This window comes from Oncorhynchus mykiss, chromosome 24 (genome assembly GCF_013265735.2).
Source record: "Oncorhynchus mykiss isolate Arlee chromosome 24, USDA_OmykA_1.1, whole genome shotgun sequence".
Classification (NCBI taxonomy): domain Eukaryota; kingdom Metazoa; phylum Chordata; class Actinopteri; order Salmoniformes; family Salmonidae; genus Oncorhynchus; species Oncorhynchus mykiss.
In genome coordinates, this window is record NC_048588.1 from 7,835,609 (window position 1) to 7,863,344 (window position 27,736).

Consider the following 27,736-nt stretch of genomic DNA (forward strand, 5'->3'; position numbering starts at 1 on the left):
GTTACTTTTTCTCCGTTAGTTTATTTAGTAAATATTTTCTTAACTCAAATGTTTCTATTTAAAAACAATATCACCTTTATTTGACCAGGTAAGCTGCGACCTGTACAAGATAAAGCAAAGCAGTGCCACACAAACAACAACACAGAGTTACACATGGAATTAACAAGCGTACAGTCAATAACACAATAGAAAAAAAAGAAAGTCTATATACAGTGTGTGCAAATTTCGTGAGGAGGTAAGGCAATAAATAGGCCATAGTAGCGAAATAATTACAATTTGGAGTCGTAGATGAGCAGATGGATATGTGCAAGTAGAAATACTGGTGTGTGAAAGAGCAGAAAAGTAAATAAAAACAATATGGGGATCAGGTAGATTGGGTGGGCTATTTACAGATGGGCTATGTACAGCTGCAGCGATCGGTTAGCTGCTCAGATAGCTGATGTTTAAAGTTAGTGAGGGAAATATAAGTATAAACAGTTTGAGTATAACCAACTGCAATAAACTAAATGAGTGTGGTCTCTCCAGTCCACATTAAGGCTTGGACCACACTGACTTGACACACGAGAGGGGAAAACAGGCTGGGAATGAAATCCAGTGTTCGATAACTGTCTTAATAACTCTGTCAAGAGAATGTTACTAATTACAAACCTGTGTGTCTCGTCTCTCACATCAACCTCTGAATCCCCACTCTGTCTCCTCTTGATAAATGAACACCTCTTAATGTGTGATCATTCTCAGCCCTCGGACTCCCCTGGGGGCCTCTCAACAACCACCTCAGCTGGTCACTGAGCATCTGATTGTGAGTCATTATCGGGCCTCTCAGCTACTACATACACTCTCCACAGACCTCTTCTCCCAAAGAGAGAGAGAGATGGGGAGAGAGAGAAAGAGAGAGAGAGTGGGAGAGAGAGAGAGAGAGAGAGAGAGAGAGACAGAGAGATAGAGAGACAGAGAGAGAGAGAGAGAGAGAGAGAGAGAGAGAGAGAGAGAGAGAGAGAGAGAGAGAGAGAGAGAGAGAGAGAGCGAGAGCGCCCCACAACCTCACTGGACACCCACTACTTCAGTTGGCTGGATATGTTGGAGATCTAGTCTTTAGTCTAAGAGCCAGACAGCCTTTCTCTCCTTCTAGGAGTATGAGTAGGGTTTGGGGGTTTTCCTGACCACATGACTGGAGTAGTAAGTCTGAGCCAAACTTATATACATGGACTATAAATAGGCCTGGCACAACCAGCTGCTGCAGTCTAGGGGAATGACATTTCTCCCATCTACCTCCCACCCTAGAATCTCAGTGAAATAGGGTGAGATGTGATGCAGCATCGATCCTGTGTACTTCATTGTTCCTCTGCATCCTCTGTATGTGACATGATGCCTTATTATAATGTTTTTTGTTGTGTTTGATGTGTTCCAGGAAGCAGGAACTGCTGACCATCTCCAACGTGCCCTTGGGAGATGGCCCCCCCTCGCCCCCCCGCACCGCCCCGCCCACCATGAAGGTAGGACACGTAGCACCTTGTGCCCGTCTCACTCATCGTACTATTTTCAAACTACCAAGCCAAGCTGGCCTGGTTACCCATCCACCATAGTTGCTTGAACCATGCTGGATAGGACAGTGTGGAAAGTAAATACCCAAGTGAGCATGGTATTGTTTGGCTTTGTGCAACAGTGTGAAAAACTGACAATGGTGTCAGTGCACTGAACCTGTCTTTACCTGGCCAATCAGAACACCTCTGAGAGGAACCACGGTAGCATTTACATGTATTCTATTAGTGTTGCAATCATCACAGGAATAAGGCAGCTTAGTCAGTGGCAGACAGAACGTCACACTGACTGGGCCTGGGAGCAGACTCCTCTGTGTCCCAAATGGCATCCTATTCCCTATATAGTCCACTACTTTTGACCAGAGCCTTGCCAAAAGTAGTGCACTATAAAAGGAATAGTGTGTATGACGCATAGCGAGTCAGCTCTGTGTGGCCTGGATGGGCTTCATTCAACTGTTCATAGAGGGTAACTCTTTAGAGGTCATTCTGAAGTGTAGAGAGAGGCAGAGAGAGCTGCCAGGTTCAATAAGATCCAACACTTGTCTTTCTGTGGACTATTTTAATGTAGGGGTTTATTTCTATACAGTATATATATCTGGTTAGACTGTAAACTCTCCTTCCAGACTCACATTAAGCATCTCTAATCCAAAATTACATCTAGAGTCGGCTTCCTATTTCGCAACAAAGCATCCTTCACTCATGCTGCCTAACATACCCTCGTAAAACTGACTATCCTACCGATCCTTGACTTCAGCGATGTCATTTACAAAATAGCCTCCAACACTCTCTTCAGCAAATTGGATGTAGTCTATCACAGTACCATCCGTTTTGTCACCAAAGCCCCATATACCACCCACCACTGCGACCTGTATGCTCTAGTCGGCTGGCCCTCGCTACCCATTCGCCGCCAGACCCACTGGCTCCAGGTCATTCATAAGTCTTTGATAGGTAAAGCCCCGCCTTATCTCAGCTCACAGGTCACAATAGCAGCACCCACCCATAGCACGTGCTCCAGCAGGTATATTTCACTGGTCATCCCCAAACCAACTCCTCTTTGGCTGCCTTTCCTTCTAGTTCTCTGCTGCCAATGACTGGAATGAATTGCAAAAATCACCTAAGCTGGAGTCTTATATCTCCCTCACTAACTGTAAGCGTCAGCTGTCAGACAGCCCATCTGTATATAGCCCACCCAACTACCTCATCCCCATATTGTTATTTATTTTTTGCTCTTTTGCACCCCAGTACCTCTACTTGCACATTCATCTTCTGCACATCTATCACTCCAGGGTTAATGCTAAATTGTAATTATTTCGCCACTATGGCCTATTTATTGCCTTACCTCCCTAATCTTACTACATTTGCACACACTGTATATAGATTTTTCTGTTGTGCTATTGACTGTATGTTTGTTTATCCCATGTGTAACTCTGTGTTGTTTGTGTCGCACTGCTTGGCCAAGTCGCAGTTGTAAATGAGAACTTGTTCTCAACTGGCCTACCTGGTTAAAAAAAGGTTAAATAAATAAAAAAATAAAAAATACAGTGCATTCAGAAAGTATTCAGACCCCTTCCCCTTTTTCCACATTTTGTTACATTACAGCCTTGTTCTAAAATGGATTAAATCGTTTTTTCCCCTCATCAATCAACACACAATACCCCACATTGACAAACCAAAAACATTTTCTTTCGAAAAAAACAGAAATACCTTATTTACATAAGTATTCAGACACTTTGCTATAAGACTCTAAATTGAGCGCAGGTGCATCCTGTTTCCATTGATCATCCTTGAGATGTTTCTACAACTTGATTGGAGTCCACCTGGGGTCAATTTAATTGATTGGACATGATTTGGAAAGGCATACACCTGTCTATATAAGGTCCCACAGTTGACAGTGCATGTCAGATCAAAAACCAGGCCATGAGGTTGAAGGTATTGTCCATAGAGCTTCGAGACAGGATTGTGTCGAGGAACAGATCTGGGGAAGGATACCAAAACATTTCTGCAGCATTGAAGGTCCCCAAGAACACAGTGGCCTCCATCATTCTTAAATGAAAGAAGTTTGGAACCACCTACATTCTTCCTAGAGCTGGCCGCCCGTCGAAACTGAGCAATCGGGGGAGAAGGGCCTGTCCGAACGCACTGTCTGTATATATACAGTGGGGCAAAAAAGTATTTAGTCAGCCACCAATTGTGCAAGTTCTCCCACTTAAAAAGATGAGAGAGGCCTGTAATGTTCATCAACTATGACAGACAAAAAGAGAAAAAATAAGTATTTGGTCAATAACAAAAGTTTATCTCAATACTTTGTTATATACCCTTTGTTGGCAATGACAGAGGTCAAATGTTTTCTGTAAGTCTTCACAAGGTTTTCACACACTGTTGCTAGCCAGTCTCCAGATCTCAACCCCATAGAAAATCTTTGGAGGGAGTTGAAAGTCCATGTTGCCCAGCAACAGCCCCAAAACATCACTGCTCTAGAGGAGATCTGCATGGAGGAATGGGCCAAAATACCAGCAACCGTGTGTGAAAACCTTGTGAAGACTTACAGAAAACGTTTGACCTCTGTCATTGCCAACAAAGTGTATATAACAAAGTATTGAGATAAACTTTTGTTATTGACCAAATACTTATTTTCCACCATAATTTGCAAATAAATTCATAAAAAATCCTACAATGTGATTTTCTTGATTTTTTTTCTCCTCATTTTGTCTGTCATAGTTGAAGTGTACCTATGATGAAAATTACAGGCCTCTCTCATCTTTTTAAGTGGGAGAACTTGCACAATTGGTGTCTGACTAAATACTTTTTTGCCCCACTGTATATAGGGAGAGAGAGTATACTGTCTGACAACAAGTATCTGAAGTGAAAAAGCTAAAGAATCTGTGCGCTCTCTGATTGTAATAAGTCTTTTGAGATGTATTCTTCCCCAAAATGAGAAATAGACTGCTCTTAAAGGTTGATTTGAATAAACGATAAAAATCAAAATGGATGGTTTTCTGTGAAGGATGCTGTGTAGTATCACCTCGAAACAGACTGGCCATCCCTTTTCTAGTCTGCAAGGAGGAAAGAGAGAGTGAAGAAAATGTAGCATACAGAGACATAGAAAGAGAGAAATAAAGAAAGAGTGAAGCAGGGGAGGGAGAATCCGTATGGCACAGAGATGGGGAGCTCAACAATGATCTTTTTTGTTGATGTTGTAGTTTTTATATTTTTTATTAAATTAGGCAAGTCAGTTAAGAACAAATTCTTATTTCCAATGACAGCCTACCGCAATATCCTATAGTGTACAAATAGTATGAGGCTGTTACTATGCATACTACCTCTTCTATTCCTTGTAATTGTTTCTTTGTTATTGATTATTGCACTGCACTACTGAGGGAGCTAGCATACTAGCTGCACATTTTAAACCTGCTGTAAACTGTGTACTGTACATAGCAAATAAAATAGGATTTGATTTGGGATGATTCATAATCAATCAATTGACCAGTCATTTACACACAGGGTGGTGGTATTGACTGGGTATTTAAAGAGCAACTAAAAGGAAAGAAACAACTTCCCTGATAGAAAACGGCTCAGGTGGAACATTTAATCGGGTCCAAATATTGACTACAAAGTGTAAATGGGATAATTTTGTTCAGAGAATCAGTCTCGTCCGAACCTGAGTTTTGCAAGTGAGTTGTCACGATTTATTTGAGGGTTGGGTCCTGATTTTGACAATGGTCACTTGTCCATTGACACGAGATACACATCTGTGGTGATTGCGCTCTATTCTATCCCATTGCAGAACACTCATACAGGACAGAAGACAGACCTGTCCATCAGAGCAGCGGATCTGACTTTGTTCACACAAGACAGCACGTTGTGCAGAAATTGAAAATCTTACATAGTCTGAAAGAATCTATGTTGAGGAAGTAATATGGTCTTTGTTCCTATGGTGTCTCATGGGGGACAAAGATAAGTAACTGCCACATCGAACCACACCCCCAAGACTGAAGTGTAGTTTTTCTTAATGAGCAGTTTTTTCCGTTTTTCTAGTCCGACTGAGGAGCCAGAATGTGTATTGCCGTGTTGTGCTACAGGAGGACTGACAGCGCATTCCAATATCGTGTGACTGCTTCATTTGTAAATACCTGACAACTGGTACATTTGCTTGAGAGAAACATCTGCACAGGCAGAAACAGTGTGAATGAAAGAAGGTTTGCAATGAGAAAAAGTGTTTATGCATGTGCCTATGCTGTTGACGGTAAGAGACCAGGGACACACACAAACATTTCGCTGCACCTGTGATAACATCTGCCGATAGTAAGACCAAGTTTGACAGGTTTTACATTGAAGTGTATTCAATGGTACGTCAATGAATTTACGCCAGTGTTTTACCCAAAAGGCTCAGGCATTTCTGTTTCCGTGTCTCACTGCGCCATGGCCCCTGTGGACCTGCTCTCACTTGGGGCCAAAGCCAGGACACTGATACTTTTCAGCTGCATTTACATAACAAAGGCTAACTTGGGAACTTTAACATCTTCTTCATTAAGCACGTGTTTTGATTTTGTTGATTTGAGGTTGTTGATTCTGCTCTTCACAAGGCCTCACTTTCAGCCCTAGCTATGGAAACACAATTTCTCTAGCATTACATCAGGGTGGGTATTACACACTAGTGGAATGCTGGTGTTACACTCAAAAAGCAGCACTAGTGCTGTGAGTGAATATGGGTTACGGGCTGTGTGCCCGGAGACCGTGGTGTTTGAATCCTCCCAGTGCCAGTCCTTCCCTCTAATCTTGGTGTGGACAGCAGGGGTGCAGCAGGTTGCCCCGGGAGATAAGAGAGAAAGAGAGAGAGAAGTGAGAGAGAGAGAGGTGAGAGAGAGAGAGAGAGAGAGAGGTGAGAGAGAGAGAGAGAGGTGAGAGAGAGAGAGAGAGAGAGAGAGAGAGAGAGAGAGAGAGAGAGAGAGAGCAGCACAGACAGACACACAGATTGGTATTTCACATCTAGACTCTGTGGTGAGCCAGCCTTGGAGGCAGGGGAAGACAGACCGATCTTTTACACCTTGGTTCTCAGCCTGTCCGCGCTCCGCTCGCGTCACGGTTCCTCTCTGATTGGCGTCCGATTGATAGACCTCCGTCTGGCCCCTAGGAGGCCCACCACAGCCCCCAGTGGCCCTCAGCAGTTCTCTCACCTCAGACGGGGGGGCGACGATGAATCACCAAGGTTACAGTGCCCATCTGTAGGGCTGCGTGAGCCTGCCTCTCTGTGTTGACTCTGTGGGACTAGCTACGTGGGTTTGGGACACTGTGGCAGGTTAATGAATAACTAAACGGTAACTCCCGCTGCACTCACAGCTGTGGGATTAGCGTGTTCACCTGAGCTCAGGTGGATCCCGGGAAAGTAAAGAGATGTTTTGAAATGGATCCTTTTCCTGGTTTACAGAGTGCCAGGTTGTATATCTGAAGGTAAGACATGGGTTTTCTAGGTCTTGGTGTGTTTAGTGGTATTGCTGGTGGTGTTCGACTATGATATAACATGTCGCTGTACTGCCGTGGGCTTAATGGCTGCGTTGATAAGGGGTTATCAGTACCTGTGTAGATAGGCCAGCACTAATGTCAGAGTGACTCCTTGAAGCTCACACCTTTCAAAGCATTTGTGTTTAGCTTTGTCATTAGTGTCTGCATAAAATGCCACGAAAAGTACATTTAAATGCCATTAGGCTCACTGTATGAAAAGATGCATTTTCCTGCTGCCTCGTGCATGTCTGGTTAGGTCGTGCCTTGACTGCCTTAGTCTGTGTGCTCTACTTGCCAACCTTGAAACCTGAAACCTGTGATTCAAACAATGTCGTTGATTGTGTTCCTCATCAAATCAAATTGTGTGTGCCGAATACAACAGGTGTAGACCTTACAGTGAAATGCTTACCTACAAGCCCTTAACCAACAATACAGTTTTAAGAAGAAAACATATGTGTATATATATATATAACAAATAATTAAGGAGCAACAATAAAATAACAGTAGCGAGGCTATATACAGGCGGTACCGGTACAGAGTCAAGGTAATTGAGGTAATATGTACATGTAGGTAGAGGTATAGTGACTAGGCATAGATAATAAACAGAGGAGCAGCAGCATAAAAATGGGGGGTGGGGACAATGTAAATAGTCCGGGTAGCCATTTGATTAACTGTTCAGGAGTCTAATGGTTTGGGGGTAGAAACTGTTAAGAAGCCTTTATGACCTAGACTTGGCGCTCCGGTACCCCTTATAGCAGAGAGAACAGTCTATGACTAGGGTGGCTGGAGTCCTTGACAATTTTTAGGGCCGCCTGGTATAGAATTACTGGATGCCAGGAAGCTAGGCCCCAGTGATGTACTGGGCCGTACGCACAACCCTCTGTGGCGCCTTGCGGTCAGAGGCCGAGCAGTTGCCATACCAGGCGGTGATGCAACCAGAATGCTCTCGATGGTGCAGCTGTATAACTTTTTGAGGATCTGAGAAACCATGCCAAATCGTTTCAGTCTCCCGAGGGGGAACAGGCATTGTTGCGCCCTCTTCACGACCATCTTGGTGTGTTTCAACCATGATAGTTTGTTGGTGATGTGGACACCAAGGAACTTGAAGCTCACAACTTGCTCCACTACAGCCCCGCCAATGAGAATGGAGGCGTGCTCGGTCCTCCTTTTCCTGTAGTCCACATCCTTTTCTGCAGTCTGTAGTCCTCATTCTTTGTGTCTTTAGCATATTTCCTGAGTATGACTATTGACTGTCACATAGAGAACTATGTGTTTGTTGATTGACTGGCATTCATTATAAAGACACAAAAAGGCCGGGACAACACTGTATAAAACAATGTTTTAATGCAAGATGGATCTTTGTCAGGTCAAAAACTGTCAAGGCCTTTTTGTTTCTTTGTAGAGTTTGTCGTCCATCACCTGTTAAAGTGAAAATCAATGACATTCTTAAAGCTCTTATTCTGTTCTCTCTTATCCAAATAATGTTGTTGACTCTTCCTTTACTTATTTATAATATTTATAATGACTTGTATTTTCCCACGCCGTTGTGTTGTTTGGGAATAGGGAAAGCAGGGTCACACAGAAAAGCTTCTCATTTTTTATTTAACCTTTATTTAACTAGGCAAGTCAGTTAAGAACAAATTCTTATTTACAATGACGGCCTACCCCGGCCGAACCCGGACGACGCTGGGCCAATTGTGAGCCGCCCTATGGGACTCCCAATCACGGCTGGATGTGATACAGCCTGGATTTGAACCCTGGACTGTAGTGACTCTTGCGCTGAGATGCAGTGCCTTAGACCGCTGCGCCACTCAGGAGTCCCTGCAATCCCTGTTAATCTCTTATTAACATAGGGCCTACTTTAAAAAACATGTTTGGAAGGAAATATATTGTAATTAATAGTAGGTCATCATATTTTTGTAGAAATCTTGGACAGCTACTGGGATCATGTGTTAATGACAAGCTTACTTCCTGATCCCCACTCTCATTCAGCTGAGAGTGGTTCCCGAATTGACATTAGTTAATTGAATTGTTTGATGATTTTTACAATAATGACAATGCACTACATGTACTACCAATATTTGGTTGTCTGTACTTGTTTTCCCATTGTCCTGTCAGTAATATTTTGACCCAGAACTTTAGTTTAGTTTTATACGAGCACAACAACAGTCCATTCTTTTCCTGGAGTGACTGTTTTGAGGAAGTGGAGTGGAGTGGGCTTGGTTATCTGTGTTTGGATAATATTCTGCACATATGGGTGTGAGAGGGTGTAGGACTGTCCTTCCTTATCTGCTCTGCCTCAGCTCATTGAGCTTTTATTGGTAACCAGGGTGGAAATGCTGCTAGCTAGAGATGATCGTGGTGTGACAATTGTAGCTACTGGGTTTGAGAGGTTTCAGGCCATGTTCAAGGCTGCGTTGCAGACTGCCCAGTCAGCCATCAGATTGCTATATCACATGATGTGGTTAGCTCTTGTACTGTACATCTCAATGTAGTCAGCCTGGAATGCAGCCTCAGTGACCAGATCTCCCTCCATTTCCATAGAAAATACCCAGAAACCACTTGGTCACACCTAAACCATCTCACACTGTGGACATCACAACGCCACACCTCAACCTATAGCAAATTGAACCCTAAGTGACATTATTCACCATGAATGAATTTAGTTCTTATTTCGGAAATACAGTTCACTCCACTTATAGTGATCAGATTGGTCCAGGACAATTTGATACGTTTTATAGTGATCAGATTGGTCCAGGACAATTTGATACGTTTTATAGTGATCAGATTGGTCCAGGACAATTTGATACGTTTTATAGTGATCAGATTGGTCCAGGACAATTTGATACGTTTTATAGTGATCAGATTGGTCCAGGACAATTTGATACGTTTTATAGTGATCAGATTGGTCCAGGACAATTTGATACGTTTTATAGTGATCAGATTGGTCCAGGACAATTTGAAACGTTTTATAGTGATCAGATTGGTCCAGGACAATTTGATACGTTTTATAGTGATCAGATTGGTCCAGGACAATTTGATACGTTTTATAGTGATCAGATTGGTCCAGGACAATTTGATACGTTTTATAGTGATCAGATTGGTCCAGGACAATTTGATACGTTTTATAGTGATCAGATTGGTCCAGGACAATTTGATACGTTTTATAGTGATCAGATTGGTCCAGGACAATTTGAAACGTTTTATAGTGATCAGATTGGTCCAGGACAATTTGAAACGTTTTATAGTGATCAGATTGGTCCAGGACAATTTGATACGTTTTATAGTGATCAGATTGGTCCAGGACAATTTGAAACGTTTTATAGTGATCAGATTGGTCCAGGACAATTTGAAACGTTTTATAGTGATCAGATTGGTCCAGGACAATTTGATACGTTTTATAGTGATCAGATTGGTCCAGGACAATTTGATACGTTATCACTGCATTCACTATAATTGTATGCCGTTGTAGTAAAATAATCACCTCTGTTTGTCTGTTGGTTTCAGTCTGCCGAGTTCTTCGACATGCTGGAAAGGATGCAGGTGAGACTCCTCTTTCTCCTCTCTTCTTCCTTCTCTCTTTCCTTCCTTCTCCTCTCTCTAAGTTCCCACTGCTGCTGGCATGGGACGTGGTGATGAAAGCGCGACACGTTCACCACTTCCTGAGATTTTATTCAAGGGTCCTCTCCAACGAGCAGAAGGGTCCCGTTATTTGTTTATTTATTTCACCTTTATTTAACCCGGTAGGCCAGTTGAGAACAAGTTCTCATTTACAACTGCGACCTGGCCAAGATAAAGCAAAGCAGTGCGACAAAACAACAACACAGAGTTACACATAAACAAACGCACAGTCAATAACACAATAGAAAAATATATGTACAGTGTGTGCAAATGTAGAAGAGTAGGGAGGTAAGGCAATAAATTGGCCACGGAGGCGAAATAATTACAATTTAGCATTACATTTTGTTAAATTATCGCGCCCAGGCTCGGCCGCGACCGGGAGGTCCGTGGAGCGACCCACAATTGGTCTAGTGTCGTCCGGGTTAGGGAGGGCTTGGCCGGTAGGGATGTCCTTGTCTCATCGAGCACCAGCGACTCCTGTGGCGGACCGGGCACAGTGCGCGCTAACCAAGGTTGCCAGGTGCACAGTGTTTCCTCCGACACATTGGTGCGGCTGGCTTCCGGGTTGGTTGCGCGCTGTGTTAAGAAGCAGGGCGGCTTGGTTGGGTTGTGTATCGGAGGACGCATGACTTTCAACCTTCGTCTCTCCCGAGCCCGTACGGGAGTTGTAGTGATGAGACAAGATAGAAGCTACTAACGATTGGATACCACGAAATTGGGGAGGAAAAGGGGGTAAAAGAAAAAAAGAAAACATAATTTAGTTAAATTATTAAGCCATGGAAGTTTGGTTTGGAAGCGCGGCCGCCCTTGTTTTGAGGAACCGGGACGACCGGGTTCAGTCTCTGGTCCTGATTGAGTAATGAGCCGAACCGGACCATAGTTAACGAGCTCCCTCCCTCAATAATGCACAAACAGTTCTGGGACCAGGTTATGTCAGAGTCACTGTGTTGAACCGGAGACAAGCATCACTGGAGGATGGGGACCATTCAAACGCATGCAGAGAGTGCATAGATAGATAGCTAGACCAGTCTGTGCGTTGACCACTGAAATCAATAATGTAAAGTAGGGATCGTGATGTGGTTTAAGTCTGGAGAATGACTTCCCACATTGGGATAAGGTTGATTGAGATATGATTAAGTCTGATAAAAGCCTTGAGAGAATCTGTGTGTGTGGTAAGGATTCAGGCTTCAGAGCCTTCCCACATGCAAGACGTCTTTCTCCACAGGTCTCTCCAGTAGATTGGTAATTGGGTAATTCAGGACGTGTCAACTTCAGTCATGTATCCTCTGCATATTTGCAAACACTTATCATACCCAAGCAAATATTTTACCTGGGTTCCACCTATCAGATGTTTACCCAAAGAAGGTTCAGTACACTCTTGGAAAGAACCTAGAATGTTTCCCACCCCTTAGGAAAACCCTTTGAATAACCCTTTTTGGTTCCAGGTAAAATCCTTTTGGTTCCAGGTATAACCCGTTTGGGTTCCATGAAGAATCCTTTCCACAGAAGGTTCTACATGGAACCCTAAAAGGGTTCTACCAGGAACCAAAAAGTTTCTCCTATGGGGACAGCCGAAGAACCATTTTTGAAACCCTTTTTTCTAACAGTGTACAATATGTTAGTACAGTAAGTTATTTGGGAGTTGCGTAAGTCAGGAATGATCGTTTTTGTACCCTTGTGACCCTCCGTCCACATGCGTGACCCTAACCAGGTCCCTAAATCTGAGGAGACGAAGCCCCACTCGCAGAGAAGCAAGGTCTGAGAAACAAACACACACACACTCACGTCAAGTATCTGTGGACCTCACCACTGGGCATGCTTCTCTGTCGTGGTGCATTGACCTCACCACTGGGCATGCTTCTCTGTCGTGGTGCATTGACATCGCCTCTGTGTCCATTCTTTCATTTATGTATTCATGTATTCCTTTATTAGTATTTTCCATCCCTTCTTTGTTTGATTGTGGTGGTGGTCATCCTCCGTGCTAACCCTGTCATCCCCTGGAGTAGTTTCACCACTCTCTACCACGCTCTTGTAACACTCTCTTAAGTTCCCCTCAACCAGGTCCCCTCAACCAGGTCCACACAACCAGGTCCCCTCAACCAGGTCCTCTCAACCAGGTCCCCTCAACCAGGTCCCCTCAACCAGGTCCCCTCAACCAGGTCCACACAACCAGGTCCCCTCAACCAGGTCCTCTCAACCAGGTCCCCTCAACCAGGTCCCCTCAACCAGGTCCCCTCAACCAGGTCCCCTCAACCAGGTCCCCTTAACCAGGTCCCCTCAACCAGGTCCACAAAACCAGGTCCCCTCAACCAGGTCCCCTTAACTAGGTCCACACAACCAGGTCCCCTCAACCAGGTCCCCTCAACCAGGCTAACTTAAAATAACAAACAGCTGTTCGTAATGAATGCTATTCCCCTCAATCTCCTGGGATGATACACAGTGTAAAACAAAGGCATGGAGATTGATTGGAAAGATCCAAGGATGGACTGGCAATGGTGCAATTCTGTCAAGTACCAGATGGGCTGGTCCATCTTTAGTCCATCTGACATATTTTTTGTTGTTGTGCACAATTATAATACTAATAATAGGTGTCTCAAATATTTAAAAATGGGCTGGTGTGGGGAGCCTCAAGAGAAACAAATGGTCCGCTGTGTTAGAAATGGCCGGGCCTATTTCTGGTCCCAGTCCGTCCCTGTGACCATCACATCACAGCATGTTTAGACATCATACACCAGCCACAGTGACGTAATGATGAACCCAGGGGCTCACAGAGTCAATCCTGAGACTATCTCGTATCCCTGAGAGTGTCAGAACTCCTCCATCAGTGTTTGCCTGTTTGATGTCTGTGCTGTTTCATTGTGTTGAATAAGTCACCGTATATATGTTCACCCTGTGTTTCTGTGTACAAGCTTTCTATGGTGACTGACTGCCCCAGTTGTAATGGAGTTCAAGGCCTTGTTTGAATATTTTGCAAACACACCCTGCCTTCCTCCCTTTCTTGAAGCAATCACTGATCTTACACAAATTGATAGGTGTAAGCAATGGTTCTGTGCCACATAGCTTTCACCTACCCAGCCTTTTCAGATCAGGGATTTCCTTCAGGAAGGGAGGAAGAAAAGAGGCATTCTCTAAAGTATTTCAACAGGGCTCTAGTTATTCCAGCCTGTAAGGTTAATGATCTGTGTGTGCCTCCCCTCTCTCTGTCTGACAGGATGACTACATCCCATACCCTCGGATAGAGGACGTGAGTCAGCGCTCTGATACGATCATATCAGCTGGATCAAAACACTATGCACACACAACCATGAATACCACAAAACCCACGTATGCATACGTGCACCCACCCACACACGTGCAGTAATGCAAATACTGGTGGTCAATGTAAAACGAGGCTCAAAGGACATTTATAGACACATTTATGATCGAAATCCCAAACTCTTATTTGTTTCTATGGCCCTATTCTTGTGGATGGTGTAATTTTGGTACATAAACCCCTTGTCCCTTGTTTCTGTGGCTCAGATTCTGGAGAAGGGTAGCCCATACCCGCAGGTGATCCTGCCCCAGTTTGGGGGTTACTGGATTGAGGATGCCGAGGCGCCTGCGGGCACCCCCACCTCCTCGGAGAGCAGCTTCTGTGAGGAGGATGACGGAGGGGGCATGAGCCCTGGGGTTGGGTTCAGCTTCAGGCTGGAGTGTAACAGCTCGGCCAGGGCCTACCGCAAACACTTCCTGGGCAGGGTGAGTCAAGGCCTATTTGGCTAGCAGGAGTAATGGGGGTGAGTGAGTGGGGGGGGGGGGGGGGGGGGGGGGTGTAAGCGCCTGCATGTGTGTGTCTGTGTGTGTTTATGTGTGTACGTGCGTGTGTGTGTTCTCTGTAAGGGTGTTTCCCTCTTTTAGTCCTTCTCCATCCAGTGATTTTTCCTATTTCAGACTTAAGGCTCTGGGGTTATGACTAAGAGTTAGGAATCAGTCATTTGGAAAATGAACGTATAATTGACTCCAATTATACGGAGATCTGTGAAATATTGACTGTAAAACCGTATTAGAAGGTGTTAAACTTCTTTAAACTGTCTCATCATACTATGTAGTGATTCACTGTCTGTCTGACCCTCTCTCCCTTCCTCCATCACTTTCTCCCCCTCTTTCTGTCTATCTCTCTGCCTCTCTCTCTCCTTCGCTCTCTCTCTTTCTCTCTCTCGTCTTCAGGAGCATATGAACTACTACTGCACAGGCAGCAGTCTGGGGAACCTCATTATGTCACTGAAGCACGAGGAGGCAGAGGGCCAGGAGTTCCTCCGCATCTTGCTCAGGTAACTACACTAGGGCCAGGAGTTCCTCCATCATTCCCAGGTAACTACACTAGGGCCAGGAGTTCCTCCTTCATTCTCAGGTAACTACACTAGGGCCAGGAGATCCTACTTCATTCCCAGGTAACTATAGTCATATAATGACATACAGTCGGGCCAGGAGTTCCTCCTTCATTCCCAGGTAACTACAGTAATATAATGACATACACTAGGGCCAGGAGTTCCTCCTTCATTCCTAGGTAACTACAGTCATATAATGACATACACTAGGGCCAGGAGTTCCTCCTTCATTCCCAGGTAACTACACTAGGGCCAGGAGTTCCTCCTTCATTCTCATGTAACTACAGTCATATAATGACATACAGTCGGGCCAGGAGTTCCTCCTTCATTCTCAGGTAACTACAGTCATATAATGATATACAGTCAGGCCAGGAGTTCCAGTATGGATGCAGGATCTGACCTAACTATGATCTGCCCTGGCCTGGACCCATAAATACAGTTTCTAGTGGGCCTATGTTGGGTCTGGAGCCATGTTATAGTCACACTACCCCTACCTAGTGAATGTGGATTTACACCCTTTACACACTTATCATGTAACCGGTAGCCAGAACTTTCACTGTAGATGTAGGAAGTATGTATGTGCGATGTGCACACAGCCTTCTTTAAGATGCGGTTATTGACACTTGTTTTCCACAATCATCACCCAGGTCGAGGACAAAGACACACCATGACAGGATCTCTCTGGCAGGCCTCAACCAGCTTCCCAGTGTACCCCAGATAGCCAAGGTAAGGAGGACTGACCTAAGCACCACCAAGTACCACATGTTCACTCAATGCAACATGTGCTCCATGTAAAGTGGCGATCTGGATTTCAAATATCAACAAGAAGAAATGTAACCACTTTCAAATACATAGACTGACCATGAGATCAAAATGATAGTTTTAACCATGTGTTGAAACTATAGTGTTTGTTAACAATGACATTGTTTACAAACAATGAAGTAAAACAAGCTTTGGGCTTCTGATGCGGTAAGACAGTTGAAATAAGCTCATGATTCATTTATACACATATTATAATTCATTTATCAGTCCAATAAGGGATGTACCAATACCAGATTGCCCCTTTAACCTAAAATGGATTTATTTCCTTCACTGTGGTTTCAGCTCCTCTGTGATGACGTGACTGGCCTGAAGTTCAACCCGGTCCTGTACCCCAGAGTGAGTCTGCTCCACTGTTTCCTTTCAGCCAGGCGCTTCCACCTCTACCACAGTAGCCATAGAACCAGGGACATTCATGGGGTCATGCTCTAGAAATATATATCATTTTCTAGCCATTCTATTTCTATGGGGCATGCAGCATTTTCAAACCGTTTTGCAATGGAACCCAAGTGTATCTTATTGGACAAGCCTAGGTAGTCTCTCCCTTTTTCAGTCCCTTTTCTTCCATTTGCTGCCTAATGAACACGATCCAACTTCCACCTGGTCCACTATACAGCCTGACCACCCTGTTCTCTCTAACTGATGTGGTGTAGGCAGTGCTAAAGACAGATCTGATCCAGGACCTGTTCGTCACATCAGAGGTCATTTGGATGATGGAGCTGCTTGTTGTGCCTCTGCTCCGGGTCCTGTAGAACTCATCTGTTATTAGGACAGTCTGCTCAGACTGCCCATTCCACACTGGTCGCAGCTGACTGCCTTTCAAAATGGCCACAATCAACCCACTGTGGTCCTGGGTTGTATTCATTAGGGCATGCGACGGAAAACATTTTGCAGACTTATTGGACAAGTCCAAGTAGTCCATTCCTGTTTTAGTCCGTTTCTTTCCGTTTGGTGCCTATTGAATACAACCCTGACCTCCCCAGACGTGATAGACATATACTACCTGACCAAAAGTATGTGGACATCTGCTCATCGAACATCTCTTTCCAAAATCATGGGCATTATAATGTAGTTTGTTCCCCCCTTTGCTGCTTTCACAATGTCCTCTCTTCAGGTAAGGCTTTCCCTAAGATGTTAGAACATTACTGCAGGGACATGCTTCCATTCAGCCAAAAGAGCATTAATCAGGTCGGGCAATGATGTTGTACGATTAGGCCTGGCTCGCAGTCAGCGTTCCAATTCATCCCAAAGGCATTCGATTAGGTTGAGATCAGAGCTATGTGGAGGCCAGTCAAGTTCTTCCACAGTGCTCTTTTTTTTTTTTTTTTTTTTTACCTTTATTTAACCAGGCAAGTCAGTTAAGAACAAATTCTTATTTTCAATGACGGCCTGGGAACAGTGGGTTAACTGCCTGTTCAGGGGCAGAACGACAGATTTGTACCTTGTCAGCTCGGGGGTTTGAACTCGCAACCTTCCGGTTACTAGTCCAACGCTCTAACCACTAGGCTACCCTGCCGCCCCTGATAAACCATTGGACCTCGCTTTGTTCACAGGGGAAATGTCATGCTGAAACAGGAAAGGGCCTTCCCCAAACTGTTGCCACAAAGTTGGAAGCACGGAATTGTATAGAATGTCATTGTACGCTGTAGCGTTAATATTTCCCTTCACTCGAACTAAGGGGCCTTGCCCAAACCAAGAAAAACATTTTATGTCCTACGTGCTTCAGCACTTGGCGATCCCGTTCTGTGAGCTTGTGTGGCCTACCACTTTGAGGCTGAGCCGTTACTGCTCCTGGATGTTTCTACTTCACAATAACAGCATTTACAGTTGACCGGGGCAGCTCTAGCAGGGCAGAAATCTGACAAAATGACTTGTTGAAAAGGTGGCATCGTAAGACGGTGCCACTTTGAAAGTCACTGCGCTCTCCAGTAAGGCCATTCTATTGCCAATGTTTGTCTATGGAGATTGCATGGCTGCGTGCTCGATTTTATAGCCCTGTGAGCAATGGTTGTGGCTGAAATAGCCAAATCCACTCATTTGAATGGGTGTTCACATACTTTTGTATATCTAGTGTAAATGTCTGCCCGAGTTATGGAGGGGCTTTATCACATAACTGGATATTATACAGTTGAAGTCGGAAGTTTACATACACCTTAGCCAAATACATTTAAACTTTGTTTGTAGGCCTCCTTGCTCACACACCCTTTTTCAGTTCTGCCCACAAATTTTCTATAGGATTGAGATCAGGGCTTTGTGATGGCCACTCCAATACCTTGACTTTGTTGTCCTTAAGCCATTTTGCCACAACTTTGGAAGTATGCTTGGGGTTGTTGTCCATTTGGAAGACCCATTTGCGACCAAGCTTTAACTTCCTGATTTATGTCTTGAGATGTTGCTTCAATATATCCACATAATTTTTCTTCCTCATGACGCCATTTATTTTGTGAAGTGCACCAGTCCCGCCTGCAGCAAAGCACCCCCACAACATGATGCTGCCACCCCCGTGCTTCACGGTTGGGATGGGGTTCTTTGGCTTGCAAGCCTCCCCCTTTTTCCTCCAAACATAACGATGGTCATTATGGCCAATCAGTTCTATTTTTGTTTCATCAGACCAGAGGACATTTCTCCAAAAAGTACAATCTTTGTCCCCATGTGCAGTTGCAAACCATAGTCTGGCTTTTTTTAAGGCGGTTTTGGAGCAGTGGCTTCTTCCTTGCTGAGCGGCCTTTCAGGTTATGTCGATATAAGACTCGTTTTACTGTGGATATAGATACTTTTGTACCTGTTTCCTCCAGCATCTTTGCTGTTGTCCTGGGATTGATTTGCACTTTTCACACCAAAGTACGTTCATCTCTAGGAGACAGAACACGTCTCCTTCCTGAGCGGTAACAAGGCTGCATGGTGTTTCTACTTGCATACTATTGTTTGTACAAATGAACGTGGTACCTTCAGGCATTTGGAAATTGCTCCCAAGGATGAACCAGACTTGTGGAGGTCTACAACATTTTTTCTGAGATCTTGACTGATTTCTTTTGATTTTCCCATGATGTCAAGCAAAGAGGCACTGAGTTTGAAGGTAGGCCTTGAAATACATCCACAGGTTCACCTCCAATTGACTCAAATTATGTCAATTAGCCTATCAGAAGCTTCTAAAGCCATGACATAATTTTCTGGAATTTTCCAAGCTGTTTCAAGGCACAGTCAACTTAGTGTATGTAAAGTTTTAACCCACTGGAATTGTGATACAGTGAATTATAAGTACAATAATCTGTCTGTAAACAATTGTTGTAAAAATGACTTGTGTCATGCACAAAGTAGGTGTCCTAACCGACTTGCCAAAACTATAGTTTGTTAACAAGAAATTTGTGGAGTGGTTGAAAAATGACTTTTTATGACTCCAACCTAAGTGTATGTAAACTTCCGACTTCAACTGTATGTATATACACATCCTTATAATGTTGTTGTTTCGGTTTCAGGGCTCTCAGTTAATAGTAGGTTATGATGAACATGAAGTGAACAACACCTTTAAGTTTGGTGTCATCTACCAGAAGTTTGGTCAGGTGAGTGTGATATGCAGGTTTTTATAGCCAAATGGGGCTTCAGTTTATTCCTTATCAATCCCATGCTATTTATTTTTGCCCTGTAACCTGCATTAACATCTCTCCCTTTTAATATTCTCCCGTCATCCCTCTCTCCTCTCCTCTCCTCTCATCGCTCCATCCCAGACGTCAGAGGAGGAGTTGTTTGGGAACAACGAGGAGACGCCAGCCTTCCGGGAGTTCCTCAGTGTTCTGGGAGACAACATAGAGCTGAACGACTTCAAGGGGTGAGAGACACTGATACAACTTTACTACGGGAGAGGGAGGGAGGGAGAGACAGAGACAACTCTACTACTGCGAGGGGAGGGAGAGACAGACTATGTGCAAAATGCCCACAAAATGAAGTGGAACTGAGCTGCACTTCCTAACCCTCTGCCAAATGTATGACCATTTTAGAGACACATATTTTCCTTAGATTACACAGATCCACAAAGAATTCAAAAACAAACCCAAATTTGATAAACTCCCATATCTTATGGGTGAAATACCACAGTGTGCCATCACAGCAACAAGATGTGTGACCTGTTGCCGCAAGAAAAGGGCAACTAGAGAAGACCAAAGACCATTGTAAATACAACCCATGTTTATGTACAATTATTTTCCCTTTTGTACTTTAACTATTTGCACATCGTTAACACACTGTATATATACATAATATGACATTTTAAATGTCTTTAATCTTTTGGAACTTTTGTGAGTGTAATGGTTACTGTTAAGTCTTATTGTTTATTTCACTTTTGTTTATTATCTACTTCACTAGCTTTGGCAATACTAACATATGTTCCCCATGCCAATAAAGCCCTTAAATTGAATCAAAATTTAATTGAGAGAGAGATGGGGAGAGCGAAAGCGAGAGAGACAGAGACAACTCTACCACTGCTCTGATACTGAGAAAGAGAGTCAGGCCCAGAGAGCAGAGGGTTCAGTGGTTTGTAGATGTATTTCTCCGGCACAAAACGGTCACGCCAAATACAGGGCGCATAAACACTGACCAGCCCAAACACAGGGCAAACGATCCGGAGAACAATGAAAACACATCCACAACCGACAGAGAACACAAATAATCCCGCAGAAACCTAAGCTTAAATAGGCTTAAATAGACCAGAAATCAAGAAACACAAAAGGAACAGGTGCAACTAATAAGACTAAACTAACAGAAAAGGAAAAAGGGATCGGTGGAGGCTAGTAGACCGGCGACGACGACCACCGAGCGCCGCCCGAACAGGCAGGGGAGCCACCTTCGGTGGGAGTCGTGACAGAGAGGATAGAGGGGGGATAGAGAGAGGGGGGGATAGAGAGAGGGGGGGATACAGGGAGGGGGGATAGAGAGAGGGGGGGATACAGGGAGGGGGGATAGAGGGAGGGGGGATAGAGAGAGGGGGGATAGAGGGAGGGGGGGATAGAGGGAGGGAAAGAGAGAAATGCAGGACTTTGACTATATATACTGCTACTCTGCTACCATTCATCATGAGTAGGGCCAGGAGTTTTCCCTGTCACGTGATCAGGAAATGCTCCTTGCCCTACCCAATAATTGAATGTCATGGTAATGCTAATCATATTGTGTCACTGTGCTCCTAGGTTTCGTGGTGGTCTGGACGTATCCCACGGTCAGACAGGCTCTGAGTCCGTCTACACCGTCTTCAGACAGAGAGAGATGATGTTCCACGTCTCCACTAAACTACCCTTCACCGAGGGAGATGTACAACAGGTACTGAACACGCTAAACCACACACAGCATAGTAACAGTGGTTACAGTAGGTGTTTTGTGAGTGCGTGCGTGTGTGTGTGTACGTGTGTGTGTCACTCATAAACACCCTCTGTTTCCTCATCCCTCACACCATTCCTGTACATTTTGCCTCTAATAATTGTGACTAATTATACTGTAGAACATACAGTTTTATGGTGTTTACAGAACGCTATGCTCTTGTCCCTCAGCTCCAGAGGAAGAGGCACATAGGCAATGACATCGTGGCGGCGGTCTTCCAGGAAGGTGCCACGCCCTTTGTGCCTGACATGATCGCCTCCAACTTCCTCCATGCGTATGTGCTGGTGCAGGTGGAGAACCCTGGTACTGAACACACAACATACAAGGTCAGTGCTATAGCCTACTATGAACCTAACAGGCTCACTATGTGATATTTGCGAAGCCATTTTAAATGTTTTATTACGGAGTGGGCCTTTAAGGCATGGATATTATGTAACCGGTGTGAAATGGCTAGCTAGTTAGCGGTGCGCGCTAGTAGCGTTTCAGTCTGTGACATCACTCACTCAGAGACCTTGAAGTAGTTGTTTGCCTTGCTCTGCAATGACCGCGGCTTTTGTGGTAACGATGCTTCGTGGTAACGATGTGGTAACGATGCTTCAAGGGTGACTGTTGTCGATGTGTGCAGAGGTTCCCTGGTTCAAGCCCAGATTGGGACAATGAAAGGAACGGAAGCAATACTGTTAGAATGACATAAGCCAGACTCTCCACACAGTAAATGGGTGGCATGAATTGCTTTGTGTCGACAGGTGTCTGTTACAGCGAGGGAGGATGTACCTCCGTTTGGACCACCACTCCCCAATCCAGCGGTCTTCAAGAAGGTAAGTAAGAGAGAGAGAGAATTTCAGAAAAAGATACAGAAAGAAAGAGATGGAAGGAGAGGGATAAAAGACACAGGGAGAGCGAGAGATGGAGGGAGAGTTCAAGTTTCCCACTGTTATGTACAGTGAAAGTTTGATAAACTTGCCATTATTCAATTTATTCATGAAGTATTCATACAGCTTGCTTTATGCCACATGTTGTTGTGTTACAGCCTGAATTAGAAATTGATACAAATATGTTATTTTGCACACAATACTCCATGACAAAGTGAAAACATGTTTAAACACATTTTGGCAAATGTATTGAAAATGAATTACGGAAATATCTTATTTACATAAGTATTCACACCCCTGAGTCAATACATGTTAGAATCACCTTTGACAGCGCTTACAGCTGTGAGTCTTTCTGGACAAGTCTCTAAGGGCTTTGCACACCTGGAATGTACAGTATTTGCAAATTTGCAATTTTCAAGTCATGCCATTAGATTTCCACGCCTATTTAAGTCAAAACTGTAACTAGGCCACTCAGGAACATTCAATGTCGTCTTGGTAAGCAACTCCAGTGTATAATTTGCCTTGTGTTTTAGGTTAGTGTCCTGCTAAAAGGTGAATTTGTTTCCCAGTGTCTGTTGAAAGCAGACTGAACTAGTTTTTCCTCTAGGAATTTGCCTGTGCTTCACTCTATTCCAATGTATTATTATTTTATCCTCCCTAGTCCTTGCTGATGACAATCATACCCATAACATGATGCAGCCACCACCATGCTTGAAAATATGAAGAGTGTTACTCGATGATGTGTTGTGTTGGATTTGCCTCAAATATGACGCTTTGTATGCAGGACAAGAAGTTAATTGCTTTGCCACATTTGTTGTAGTATTACTTTACTGCCTTATTGCAAACAGGATCAATGTTTTGGAATATTTTTATTCTGTACAGGCTTCCTTCTTTTCACTCTTTCATTTAGGTTAGTATTGTGGAGTAACTACAATGTTTTTGATCCATCCTCAATTTTCTCCTATCACAGCCATTAAACTCTGTAACTGTTTTAAAGTCACCATTGGCCTCGTGGTGAAATCCTTGAGTGGTTTCCTTCCTCTCTAGCAACTGAGTTGGGAAGGACACTTGTATCTTTGTAGTGACTGGGTGTATTGATACACCATTCAAAGTGTAATTAATAACTTCACCATCCTCAAAGGGATATTCAATGTCTGCTTTTCTTACCCATCTACCAATGTACTCATCTTTGCGAGTAATTGATAAACCTCCCTGGTCTTTGTGGTTGAATCTGTGTTTAAAATTCACTGCTCGACTGAGGGACCTTACAGATAACTGTATGTGTGGGGTACAGAGATTTGGTAGTCATTCGAAAATCATAGTAAACACTATTATTGGACACAGAGTGAGTCCTTGCAATTTATTATGTGACTTGTAAAAAATTTAAAACGCAAGCATGAAAAGCTGAATGCCTTTTCTGCTCGCTTTGAGGCAAGCAACACTGAAGCATGCATATGAGAGCACCAGCTGTTCCGGACGACTGTGTGATCATGCTCTCCGTAGCCGATGTTAGCAAGACCTTTAAACAGGTCAACATTCACAAGGTCGCGGGGCCAGATGGATTACCAGGACGTGTACTCAGAGCATGCGCAGATCTACATGTTTCAAGCAGAACACTATAGTCCTTGTGCCCAAGAAAGTGAAGGTAACCTACCTAAATAACTACCGCCCTATAGCACTCACGTTGGTAGCCATGAAGTGCTTTGAACGGCTGGTCATGGCTCACATCAACACCATCATGCTGGAAACTCTAGACCCACTCCAATTAGCATATCGCCTCAACAGATCCACAGATAACGCAATCTCAATCGCACTCCACACTGCCCTTTCCCACCTGGACAAAAGGAACACCTATGTGAGAATGCTGTTCATTGACTACAGCTCAGCATTCAACACCATAGTGCCCACAAAGCTCATCACGAAGCTAAGGACCCTGGGACTAAACACCTCCCTCTGCAACTGGATCCTGGACTTCCTGACTGGTCGCCCCCAGGTGGTAAGGGTAGGCAACAACACGTCTGCCACGCTGATACTCAACATGGGGGCCCCACAGAGGTGCGTTCTTAGTCCTCTCCTGTACTCCCTGACGACACAACAGTGGTCGGCCTGATCACCGACAACGATGAGACAGCCTAGAGGGAGGAGGTCAGAGACCTGGCTGTGTGGTGCCAGTACAATAACCTCTCCCTCAACGTGAGCAAGAGAAAGGAGCTGATCAAGGACTACAGGAAAGGAGGGCCGAACACGTCCCCATTCACATCAACTGGGCTGTAGTGGAGCGGGTCGAAAGATTCAAGTTCCTTGGTGTCCACATCACCAACAAACTATCATGGTTGAAACACACCAAGATAGTCGTGAAGAGGGCATGACAACACCCCCCCCCCCCCCCCCCCCCCAGGAGACTGAAAAGATTTGGCATTGGTCCCCAGATCCTTTGGTCCCCAAAGTTCTACAGCTGCACCATCGAGAGCACTGGTTGCATCACTGTCTGGTATGGCAACTGCTCTGCATCCGACCGTAAGGCACTACAGAGGGTAGTGCGTACAGCCCAGTACATCACTGGGGCCAAGCTTCCTGCCATCCAGGACCTATATACTAGGTGGTGTCAGAGGAAAGACCAAAAAATTGTCAAAGACTCCAATCACCCACATCATAGACTGTTCTCTCTGCTACCGCAAGGCAAGCGGTACCGGAGCCCCAAGTCTAGGTCCAACAGGCTCCTTTACAGCTTCTACCCTCAAGGCGTTTGACTGCTGAACAAGCCCCCAGGAATATCTATTTTCTTAACTCTATTTCTTGAATTGCATTATTGGTTAAGGGCTTGTAAGTAAGCATTTCATGGTACACCTGTTGTATTCGGTGCATGTGACAAATCAAATTGGATTTGATTTGTTAAGCACATTTTTACTCCTGAACTTATTTAGGCTTTCCATAACAAAGAGATTGAATACTTATTAACTCAAGACATTTCAGCTTTTCATTTTGAAATTAAATATAAAAACATCATTTCACTATCGGGGATTTTGTGTACAGGCCAGTGACACAAAATCTAAATGGAAACCATTTTAAATTCAGGCTGTAACACAACAACATGTGGAAAAAGGAAAGGGGTGTGAACACTTTCTGAGGGCACTGAATCAGTCCTTTCCGTCCCATCGACTCCAGACGACCAGACGATGATGAGTATGGTGCTGATGAAAGTTACCTCTCCCCCTCCCCCTCCCGCTCTCGTCTCTCCCCAGGGTCCTGAGTTCCGCGACTTCCTCCTGACAAAGCTGATCAATGCAGAGAACGCCTGCTACAAGTCTGACAAGTTTGCCAAGCTAGAGGTGAGAGGGGCAGATGACTCGACACCCTTGATGTGCTATTCAATCTCTTTCATCTATCGCAATCCCCTCTACTACTGCTTCTTAAATGATACATTGTGGTGTTGTTTTTTTTGCATGTGTGTGTGTGTGTTTGCTTCTGTGCATCTGTATACATCTGTGTGTGTCTCTATGGATCTGTGTGTGCATGTGTCTGTGCGTGCGTGTGTTGTAGGGGCGGACGCGAGCTGCACTGCTGGATAACCTTCACGATGAGCTCCACAGACAGACCCAAGTTACTCTGGGGCAAGGCCAGGCTGGGGAGGAGGACAAGCTGGAGAATGGGGGCCATGGGGGACTGCTGGAGTCCTTCAAGGTGACTCTTTTACACCATTATTTTTACCTCATCATCTGACGCCATGTCTGAACCTCTCTCTCTCTCTCTCTCTCTCTATCTCCCTCTCTCTCTCTTTATCTCTGTCTTTCTCTGTGTCTTTCTCTCTCTCTATCTCTCTCTGTGTCTCTCTCTCTCTCTATCTATCTCTCTCTCTTTCTCCCCCTCTCTTTCTCTTTCTCTCTCTCGCTCTCTCCTTCTCTCTCTTCTCTCTCTCTACCTCCTCTCTCTCTCTCTCTCTCTCTCTCTCTCCCTCTCTATCTTTCTTTCGCCCCCTCTCTTTCTCTTTCTCTCTCTCTCCTTCTCCTTTCTCTCTCTCTACCTCCTATCTCTCTCTCTCTCCCTTTCTCTCTCTCTGTCTCGCTCTGCTGTTCTCTTTCTCTCTCTCTCTCGCTCTCTCTCTCTCCATATTTCCCTCCCTCCAACCACGCTGCTGTTGATTGAGATGAAGGGGTATTAATCATCGTACCCCCTTACCCGTCTCTCCATCTCTCACTCCCTCCCCTACCCTCCCTCTCTGACCATATGGTGTCTCACTGTCTGTTCACAGGCAGTGTGGAGGTGTGTGTTGCATGCCACTCATTCAACCACTGGGGGTGCTGTGCTCATCACTACAACAGCAGTCACTGTTTATTACCTGTCATCGCAGATACTGTGTTATACTAATTGAGATTCAGAACAAAGCATATCCCATGTTGAAAGCTTCTCCAAACATTGAAACACTCAATAAACACTGTTCAGGTGGTTTTGTTTGTTGTGTTTTATGCCATTCTAGACTAACGTTGAAACACACCGTCCCTGTCTCCCTTAGTCTGACCTTCTGGTGATGACACGTTATCATAATGCAGGCAAAGGGGCAGGCAAAAGGCAGGTCAAGGGCAGGCAGAGGTCAGTAATTCAGATAGGTGGGGCAAAGGTACAGGACGGCAGGCAGGCTCAGGGTCAGGGCAGGCAGAAAGGTCAAAGCTGGGATAAACTAGAAAATAGGAAGTTAGGCAAGACAGGAGCAAGGGGAAAATCGCTGGTGGGTTCTACGAACAAAACGAACTGGCAACAGACAAACAGAGAACACAGGTATAAATACACAGGGGATGATGGGGAAGATGGGGGACATCTGGAGGGGGGTGGAGACGAGCACAAAGACAGGTGAAACAGATCAGGCCGTGACATGTAGTTCCACGAGTAAAACACTACTGAAAACACTACCTAGATCAGAACTTAGTTCAACTACCACCAAGCTACTGCAAAATGTAGTTAAACTACTAGTTGAACTACACATACTGTAGTTCATTACTCCCCAACACTGATAATACTACAGTCATATCTCTCACTATCCATGCACTGCACTCCTTATTCCTCTGTGTAGGACAAGTGCACTCTTGGGGTGAACTGATCTGGCAACTGGAGGGCTGCTGGGTTCACATCCTAAAGACATTCCCTCTATTGTGGGGCCCTTAAGCAAGGCACCTTTACCACACAACATGCTCTGCATCAGCTGTACGACTGTACTCATTTCCCTTCTCTTCCTCTGTCCTCTTTTCTCTCTCACTTCGTAACCGCTCCCTTCTAACCCACTCCCTCAACTGTCCCCTCCTCTGTCCCCGTCTCTGTCCCCGTCCCCTAGCGTGCCATGCGCGTCCGGAGTCACTCCATGGAGACCATGGTGGGGTCCCACCGTCACCGGAGTCCAGGGGTGGGAGGGGGGGTCCCGGCCAGCTTGAGTGGAGGGGGGCTGCCACAGAGCACCGAGTGCACAAAGAGTACCTTCACGGTGAGCAGGGGGGAGATGGTAGAGGGGGAGGAGCGCTAGAGGTTATAAAGTCATATTTACACACAAATGAAACTGGACATGCACATACTCTTGGTAAATTGCACATTTTGCAAAAATGTCCTCTAATGAGTCATGATATCAACATGTACTTTTGCAAACAGTCACATCCATGTAATAACTCCATAT

General features: G+C 44.7%; 1 protein-coding gene across 6 annotated transcripts in view; it reads left to right on the forward strand.

Annotated features, from left to right (window-relative positions):
- The window catches only part of LOC110503310 (rap1 GTPase-activating protein 2), a 106,361-nt gene that overhangs the window by 69,667 nt on the left and 8,958 nt on the right, over window positions 1–27,736 (forward strand). For 3 of the 6 annotated variants that reach the window (XM_036962066.1, XM_036962065.1, XM_036962063.1), the window contains 16 exons: window positions 1,409–1,493; window positions 10,545–10,580; window positions 12,370–12,414; window positions 13,870–13,902; window positions 14,178–14,396; window positions 14,865–14,968; window positions 15,673–15,751; window positions 16,130–16,183; window positions 19,321–19,404; window positions 19,570–19,670; window positions 21,022–21,151; window positions 21,379–21,534; window positions 21,955–22,026; window positions 25,323–25,409; window positions 25,621–25,761; window positions 27,404–27,550. In XM_036962066.1, coding sequence (XP_036817961.1) covers window positions 1,409–1,493; window positions 10,545–10,580; window positions 12,370–12,414; window positions 13,870–13,902; window positions 14,178–14,396; window positions 14,865–14,968; window positions 15,673–15,751; window positions 16,130–16,183; window positions 19,321–19,404; window positions 19,570–19,670; window positions 21,022–21,151; window positions 21,379–21,534; window positions 21,955–22,026; window positions 25,323–25,409; window positions 25,621–25,761; window positions 27,404–27,550 — 1,573 coding nt within the window. Of the gene's footprint in view, window positions 1–1,408; window positions 1,494–6,476; window positions 6,987–10,544; window positions 10,581–12,369; window positions 12,415–13,869; window positions 13,903–14,177; window positions 14,397–14,864; window positions 14,969–15,672; window positions 15,752–16,129; window positions 16,184–19,320; window positions 19,405–19,569; window positions 19,671–21,021; window positions 21,152–21,378; window positions 21,535–21,954; window positions 22,027–25,322; window positions 25,410–25,620; window positions 25,762–27,403; window positions 27,551–27,736 lie in introns of those variants that run through there. The other 3 variants (XM_036962067.1, XM_036962064.1, XM_036962068.1) reach the window with 3 other exon arrangements.